Genomic DNA, 8457 nt, shown 5'->3' on the forward strand with positions numbered 1-8457 from the left:
TGTCCCCTCGGTGGCTAATTGGACATCTGACAAATGTTTCAGCGGCAACAGTCTCCCAGCGAGACAGGCTCTGAGTGTTCATTGCGGGCTTTGAACTCCCCCCAGTGGAGCTCAGAGAGGCTCAGTAGCCGCAGCAATGGTCGTGTCGATGCAGGGGCACCTGGAATCCCCGACTGTGGTGCCAGCATGGGCCCGGAGCAGCCCCAACAGGGGCGGCCCTCAGTGTGACCTGTGGCCCCAAACCCCGGCGAAGCACTGGCTTCCAGCCGTTTGTCATTTGCAATAATAAACACACAAGAAAGGAGACATTTTCTGTGCAGGAGGAAACTGAGCTGGATCTGTCAGCCTGTCTTGCTTTTGTCAGTTATTTTTAATCTCCTAAGATGCTGATTACTCATTTTGCAAAGTTATACTCGTTGATACATATGGGGATTTGTTTGAGGATCAAACGCGCCAGCTAAGAGGTAGAGACAAACCCCACTGTTCTCCAGCCTGCAAGCAGTTCCTGGGGCCCGGGATTGCCTGTGCCAGCCCTGCCAGGGGCGAGGCCTCCCTGCTGGCTGAGGAGTCAGCTCAGGTGCCCCGAGAGCAGGAGCGCCCTGGGAAGCCCAGAGCAAGGGGAGCAGGCGCGGGCCAGCCCACCAGGCTCTGCCAGCTGTCCTGTGGAGACGGGAGCAGACCTGCAGACTCCGGGGTGGCAGGCGTGTGCCTAGGGGGCAGGATACTGGGAGCGGATGCCTGCTGCTTCCTGGCTGGAGCCCCTCGGGTAAGTCACTGTCTGTGCCACAGAGCGGCCACGACGAGAACTCAGGGTGACAGGAAGGTCAGGGTAATGGGGACAGACATGAGGGTGCTTGTTCCCCAGGAAGCACTAATGGTGCAAATTGCTATTATATTGATAATGAATGAGATATATGGTGCATTATAATTATATTGCATTACTGTATTACAGGAATAGAGCAAGATTATATAATTATAGAGTGAAACAACAGTGCAATAGACAAACCTGTATTATATCATTATATAAATAACTGGGTCTAATATTTTATAGCAATATATGGCGGTAACTGTGGTTACTGGATAAATGATAGCGGAGTGCCGTGCGCTCCGCGGGGTCATTTGCATGTCATTAGCATATCCTCCTCAAGCAGGAAGCTGACAGATTGAGCTGACGGGAGGGCTCCTGCCTTGGCAATCAGCCACCTGGAATAACAAGCTCTCAGGAAATTCGTGTTTGGCAGGATGCGCTATTATCCCCAAGGACCGAGGTCTAGCAGCCACATAATCTGCCACAGTCGCCCAGCTCCTCCTGTAGGAGCTCTCTGGATCGCGCCGTATGGGCTCAAGAAACAGATACCTGAACTCTGGCCCTCTGTGCACTCGGAGGCTCTGCTGCCCTGTGAGATGCTCCAGTCTCTTCTCAACCCCAAGCCCAGAGCCTGATGCCACCTGGCCATCCCTGTGCCCCACACTCACAGCCAGAGGCACGGGCTGCCTGAGGCCATTTTCCGGGGACCCTGGCCTGTGACCACGTCCCAGCTGCTGTCCTCAGGAACCTTACAGGGAAAGACGGGCACAGTGCGCTCCCCCAGGGACGTGTGCGGGAAAAGGAACACGGCTTGGGGTGCGGCCAGCCCGTGCCCAGGCCGCCACTTTGAATCCAGGCACACGGAGGAGAGCGAACAGTGGGATGTGCAATGGATGAGCCCCCTGCTGGGAGTCGGCAGTTAGGGAGCAGCGCTGGGGTGACCCCAGGGGACACTCAGAGACCCTGAGGCCCATGAAGACTCGCAGTTCCTCCCTCCCCTGCCTGCTGTCTCCTTTCACCTTGCCCATCTGGAGCTCGGCGCCCATCACTTCTCCTTTCTCTCGCGAAGCTACCTTGTCCTGCATCACGTGTCTGGCAGATCCACTCAGTCCAACTCTTGACCGTCACCACACCTGCCCCTGGGTGCCCAATGTGGATGGAGAAAACCCCACCCTCACGTGGCCTGGCCCCACTGCTTGTCGGAGGCCTCCAAGCGTGGCCAGATCTGCAGTGCCACAGGCAATTTTCTTGGGCTTCCTTTGTCAACCATTGCTCCACTCCTAACCCCCACCACGAGCAGCTCTGTCTTCCTCTCTCCTCTTTGCCTCGCTCCTCAAACCTCCACTCCACAGACACCCCCACGACTTTCACCACTCCTGACCCCTGTGTCATAGAGAATACAGCACCACCAGTCGAGTGCAAATATACCTACTCTCACGCCATCCTTGCCTTCCTGTCTCCTCCCCAGTGGAGGAGATGCACCTTCCCCTCCTCACTCTGGATCCAAGACACATCACCCACAGTAGCCTTCCCTCCTTAGCTCTCCCCTCTCTTGTGTGTATGTACTCTCCTCATCCTCTCCTATTAGCATGCACACATGGTTAAACCTCCCTCCAAGTTAAAGCAAAGCCCATGCTGTGCTGGAGCCAGTTCATACTGACGTGTGAGAGCTGACAGTAAAAAATGCCAGGAACTCTGCAAACCAGTCGTTAACCACAGCTACTATTAAAAATTAAACTATATATACTGACAGTTAAATACATCAAAACCAAAAGGAATTCCTTATTCAGAACTCAGTGCTTCCTAATGTTTGGCTCCATTTTGCAGCCATCTCTGTCTTGAAACTCTAGGTGCCTGTCACACCTGTAGAGGGTGGAGGGTCTGCATCAGGATGGCCGCAGCACATCCATGCCCAACTCTTCCCCCAGGGGCATCCCATCAGCTGCTGGAAATTAGGCAGGTGCAAGAACTTCTACCCTAGAAGTCTGCCAACCTGCAAATGAGGTCGTGTTCCCTGGCTGCCAGGCACCTGGCAGCACCGCCCTGCCTGACCCGGGTCTTCACATCCAACTCCTCTCTGGGTTCCTCCTTCTCGCTGTCTCTGCTGTGTAGCCCCTCTGCCCTCTTCCCGACACAGAGGGCTCCTGCACCTCCCATTCCGCCTTGTCCACAAGCACCCCCTTGCCCTATTTGAGATCCTTGGCCCCTCGCACGCTCTCCGTACCTGGAGCTCTCACCTTCCCTGGCTCAGCCCTGGCTCTGTGACCCCGCTGGCTGCCCACTATGTGCCCTCTCACCCCTCCCCCTCTTCGGAGTTTGTCCTCAGCCTTTGGCTCAGCCAAGCACTGCCTAGCACCCTCCCAAGCTCGGTGTCCATCTTCGTGCCAGTGACCCGAGAGCTGAGTGTGATCGGGAACCACTCACCCTCCATCTGTCACCTGCAGGTACCTTCAACGCCCTCTGAAGGAAACTGCAGTCACCTCGCCCTCCTCCCCTGCCTCGCTTCCCCGCCCACCGGTAGTGTCTGCTCCAACCACTGTCCCAAGCCAGGGGCCCCCCGAGACATCCTACAACGCAACATCTCGTTAATGATCGCCCCTACCCACTCACCGCTCCTTGTGCTCCCGCTTCCTCGTCTCTGGTCACCCCTTGGTCCAAGCCATTGTCACGTCCTTGGAGCGTCCTGTAACTGCCAAGCGTCAGTGATGGTCTCCCCGTGCCGGTGCATTCCCCGCCGTGCACAGAGTGATCTCTCCGGGGCCCAGATGTGATCATCGTAGTTCCCTGTGCGCGGCCTTCAGGTCTTCCCTCTGCCCTCTGGATGAAGCCTGAAGCCCTGCGCTTGGCACCTGTGGCCCTTCTAAGCTCCCTCTGCCTCCAGCCATTGTAACCGCCTCTCAGTCCTCCCCACACCTGGGCCCACACCTCTCCCCCCTCCTGCAGTGCTTTCCTGGCCCACCTACTCCGATCCCCATTCCCTCATCACTTTTTAGGCTCTGCGCAGGTGCAGCTCCTCTAGCCTGGCCTATCAGAGGCTGGGTGCCCTGCTAGCTGCACTGTGTCATTACGTGTGTGTATATCCATGTGTGTGTGTATATATGTGTGCATGTGCACGTGTGTGTGCATGTGTGTGTTTGTATATGTGTTTGTGTGCATGCGTGTACGTGTGTGTGTGTGTGCGCGTGTCTTATTTGGCCCTCTTCTCCTTCAGGCCCCTCAAGGGCAGGGAATGTGCTTGGCTTGCCCCAGTTTCCAGCCCAGAGCCTGGGTGCACAGCGGCTGCTCGGAGCAGAGTTGCTGAATGGAAAGGGGGGTGGGGTGGCAGAAGGGGCCCAGAGGATGTGCGCTGCATGGGACAATGGTTCAGGGACAGGAGTCTGCACAGAGCCCGCACCAGGCTGAAGAGAGCCCCGCTGAGCAGACCCTAGGAAGCCGTGAGCAACTCAGCCCAGTGCCCCCACAGCGTGGTCTCAGCTGTGCCGGGGACGCTGAGGGCAGGACGCAGATGGCCTCGGCTGTGCCCTCGGCCCCGCTCGAGGCGCATCTTTGATGCCAGGCTGGTCCCTTCTCGCTGCAGGTACGACACCATCACCAACCAGTGGGAGGCAGTGGCCCCTCTGCCCAAGGCAGTGCACTCGGCAGCGGCCACCGTGTGTGGCGGCAAGATCTACGTGTTTGGGGGGGTGAACGAGGCCGGCCGGGCCGCAGGCGTCCTCCAGTCCTACGTCCCACAGACCAACACGTGGAGCTTCATCGAGTCCCCAATGATCGGTGAGCGCCAGCAGCCTCCTTGGCCCAGGGCCCACAGGGTACCCCCACTTTCCTCAACCCCCAAGCCCAGAGTCAGGCTAAGCCCAACACTGCAGGGGTGAAAGGAATGGGGGACCCCCACGGATCCACCACCTGGAGATGGGCAGGCCGGCCGGGGTGCTCATCAGTGACTTATTGGAGGTCTTTGCAGCCCTTGTCCCTGGAGGGTCTGCTAGGAAAGACAGGGAGGGGAGGCCAGGACCAGAGGCCTGAACACCTGCTCTGCTCTGCCCCCAGACAACAAGTACGCACCTGCCGTCACCCTCAATGGCTTCGTGTTCATCCTGGGCGGGGCTTACGCCAGAGCCACCACCATCTACGACCCTGAGAAGGGAAACATTAAGGCAGGGCCGAACATGAATCACTCTCGCCAGTTCTGCAGGTGAGAGGGTGGGGCAGGGGTGGGGCGGGTCAAGGGCGGGGCAGGGGCGGGGCTTGAGCACAAGAGGGAGCCCAGGCCAACCCCTCCAACCACAGAGATGGATGTGAGTGAGCACCCAGTAGGCTGTGGGGCACCCAGGGGTAGCCCACAGCAGCCGGTGGCCCAGAAGCCCCACCCCGTAGCTCCAGCCAGAAAAGAAGTATTTGCTTCCGTTCTCCTCCAGGTGAGAGGTGAAGTCAGCACCTCCCAGGACCCACCTGCACATCAGATGGAAGGCCGCTCGGCAGGGCTGCAGGGACAAGTGGGTTCTTGGGGGAGTGCTCTGGTCCCAGGCACCGTCCCAGCGGTCCCGGGTGGGGCACAAGTCTCAGCTGCTCTGGAGTCTAAGATGGGTGCTGCAGAGGCTTGCTTGGAAGAAGAGAAGCCGGGGGCCTGGCCCGGAGGCAGGGGGACACAGTCCCTACTCTTGCAGCTCGCTCCTTCCCTGACCAGGACTGTTCTCAGCATTTCCACGCCTGAGGCCATCCCGTTCCTCCGTGTGGGAGCCCACGGCTGCACACCCTCTCCTCCCGGCGGGTCGTGGGTCCTGGCCTTCTGTGGGGTAGCCCTGACCGCCCAGGAGACAGGCTTCACACCACGCCTGTCAGCTCTCACGCCCTTGCCGCTGCCGTCTCGCGGTGCCCTCTGGGTGCAGGCACCACTGTGCGGAAGAGGCGGGGCTCTTGCGAGACTGGCAGCGAAGGGGGCGCTGAGCGCCCAGGGGTGGGGTAGGGGGAGGCAGGAGGGAGGTCCCCGGAGAGCGAGGCACTGCAGAGGGGCGGCTTGCAGTAGAGTTCACCTGTTCTGTTTGAGACATTGCTGGGGCGGTGGAGCCTCTGCAAAGCTGTGTGTCCCTTTGCAGGGGTTGGCCAGGGAGAAGTGGCTGAAATAGGTTAGCCAGGGCCAGCTGACCCCTGGGTGGCAGGGTGAAGGGGCAGCCGAAATCCATCAGGGGCGGAAGTCGGGGAGAGGCGGGAGAAACTGACTGAGGCAACAGGACCAGGTCCACGCAGGGCTGGGGTCTAGGCACGCCCTGCAGAGGTCCTGTGTAGGCAGCGGCCGCAGGCCACACCCATCAGGGAGACACAGCAGGAAAGGTCAGACTCCGAGCCCCTGGGCCCGGGCAGGACTCCCCTCCCGGTGGCTGATGTCCAGTGGCAGCCGAGCCCCTTACTATCCCGTCTCCTGTCACTCTTGAGTTCCCAGCTCGATCTGAGCGGCAGGCAGGCTCTGTACCTGGCACCCAAAAGACCCAGGAAGCCGAGCCAAGTGCCGGCACCCAGAGGCCCTCCTGTAGCACTGGGCGGGGCTGGCACGTGGAAGGTGGCACCGTGTAGGGTGGGGTCCTGGAGGAAAAGAGTTGTAGCAGGTCCCATGAGAGGCCAAGAAGGGCAGCTGGGTGCCCTCACCCTCGCACAGCGGGACCCAGCTTTGGGAAGCTACCCCCAGGGCCCAGGCCGAGGTTCGGCGCCTGACTCTCTGCCTGCTTCCCCCGACAGTGCCGTGGTGCTGGATGGCAAGATTTACGCAACTGGGGGCGTCGTGAGCAGCGAGGGGCCCGCCCTGGGCAACATGGAGGCCTACGAGCCGGCCACCAACACGTGGGCCCTCCTCCCCCACATGCCCTGCCCTGTGTTCAGACACGGCTGCGTCGTGATAAAAAAATACATCCAGAGCGGCTGACCTGGGCCGGAGCCCGCCACGGGGCTGCGCACGGGTCTTCAGCCACACCACAAAGAGGCCGACAAGACACAGTCAAGGAACTCACTGCACTAAACATTTCGAATACTGTCTACATTGAATGTAGGAAATCAGCCTCGCCTCCGAACAGCAGGAACCGCGAGCAGGCCACCACGCCAGGCTCGCCGGCTCCTGCCGAGGCGCTCGCTCTGCCCGGTGCAATAGAGTTCACGTTATTTTTTCAACTGGGAGAGAGAAGCCGATTTTTGTTTTTTTGTTTTTTTTCCCCCCTTCCCGCAGAGCAAGCTTGATCCTTGAACCACCGTAGGTCAGTTATCCTAGGACGCTATTAGGCATCAGGCTCTCTTGGAATAAGATCAAAGTGTCCTTATCACTTTGATTCCTACTTTTGTTTTTTAACCACTCTACACTGTCGGTGGCCGAGAGAAAACAAGGGATGGTGCCGTGCAGCACGAGGCCGAGGGGGCTGCTGGTCCCCGCCGGGGACAGAGGAGACGCGCAGCCGCCTGGTGCAGAGCCGTGGGTGGCGGCCCCAGGGCCCGGCTGGCTGGGGACAGCTGTGTGCGTGCCACGCAGGTCTGCCCCGGTCACTGCGGTGCGGTTCTGCTGCGGGAGGACGAGGGGACTGTGCTGGCTTTCTCTTACCCGCTATGAATTATTTAGATTTCCAAGGCATTTTCTTGATAAACAAGAGGCTATTTTTAAGTACAGAGAGGAGGAGGCCCCGGCGGGAGGACTGTGTGGGAATTCCCAAAGCTCTTTGCGGGTGGGGCCGGGGGGGGGGGGGGGCGTTTGCTCTCTGTTTTTCTATGTGCAGAGTAGAGGATCTCTCCTGGGGTGGGCAACGCCCCCTGTTTATTTTTTAGAAAAAGTAACTCCCAGACAGCCCCCACGAAAGCCGTGCCTCGTGGAGGCATCGTCAGAGGACGAAGAGTGTTCCAAAAGGGACACGCTCTGGCTCGCGACACCTGTCCAGCTCCCTCCGTGAGGTAAAGCTGAGGGCCTAGGCCAGTGGGAAGGGAAGGCGGGAGGGAGGGAGAAGACGCGCCTACAAAGCACAGGAGACTATTTTTGATATTCATAGCTATATATTGAGGCACCTGCCGCAGAGCTCTCAGGAGGGGGATGAGCCATGACAGCCGAGGCCCGAGGGGCAGGAGCAGGATCCCTCTTCTTGTTGCAAACTCGCCTGAGGACAGGGACGCCAGGAGGGAGTCCACGGCGCGGCTCGGAAGAGAAAGGCCTGCCCGCCGGTCCTTCAGCCTCCAAACCTCACCGGGTGCCCGGTTCCACCCCAGGACAGGGAGAACGCCGCCGCCGCCGCCGCCGCCGCGCTGTTCAGTTGAAGTTGGTACCAAATATGCATTTACCATTTTTCTATCTGGGAAGTCAACTTGCCACCGTGTCACGCTGAGGGCCGTCTCTAGGGAGACCAAGACAGGACGCACTGGCCCCCCACCCCCGCCCCCGCCCGCCGGCTCACAGGCCGGGCGTCCGCGTCCAGCAGCACCGCAAGTGTGGCTCCCCCTTGGACAAGATCCCAAGCTTCGTTATGCAGTTTTTAATATTATTTATTATTTTAAAAAAAAGTAATAAGCACAAAACTACATACATTGTATGTCATTTAAAGTATTTATGTCAAACAGGGTGCAAGTGTGAACCCAAGGATTGGAGCACAAGTTTCTAACTGCCTGGGGCAGGGCTAGCGCTAGCCTTG

General features: G+C 59.1%; 1 protein-coding gene across 2 annotated transcripts in view; it reads left to right on the top strand.

Annotated features, from left to right (window-relative positions):
• KLHL29 (kelch like family member 29) overlaps nucleotides 1–7512 on the top strand; it is a 280541-nt gene extending 273029 nt beyond the window's left edge. For both annotated transcript variants that reach the window (XM_062209026.1, XM_062209025.1), the window contains exons 12-14: nucleotides 4386–4579; nucleotides 4856–5000; nucleotides 6539–7512. In XM_062209026.1, coding sequence (XP_062065010.1) covers nucleotides 4386–4579; nucleotides 4856–5000; nucleotides 6539–6722 — 523 coding nt within the window. In that variant the 3' untranslated portion in view covers nucleotides 6723–7512. The remainder of the gene's footprint in view (nucleotides 1–4385; nucleotides 4580–4855; nucleotides 5001–6538) is intronic.
• Nucleotides 7513–8457: the final 945 nt, after the last annotated feature.

Source organism: Lepus europaeus, chromosome 13, assembly GCF_033115175.1.
Source record: "Lepus europaeus isolate LE1 chromosome 13, mLepTim1.pri, whole genome shotgun sequence".
In the NCBI taxonomy this organism is placed as follows: Eukaryota; Metazoa; Chordata; class Mammalia; order Lagomorpha; family Leporidae; genus Lepus; species Lepus europaeus.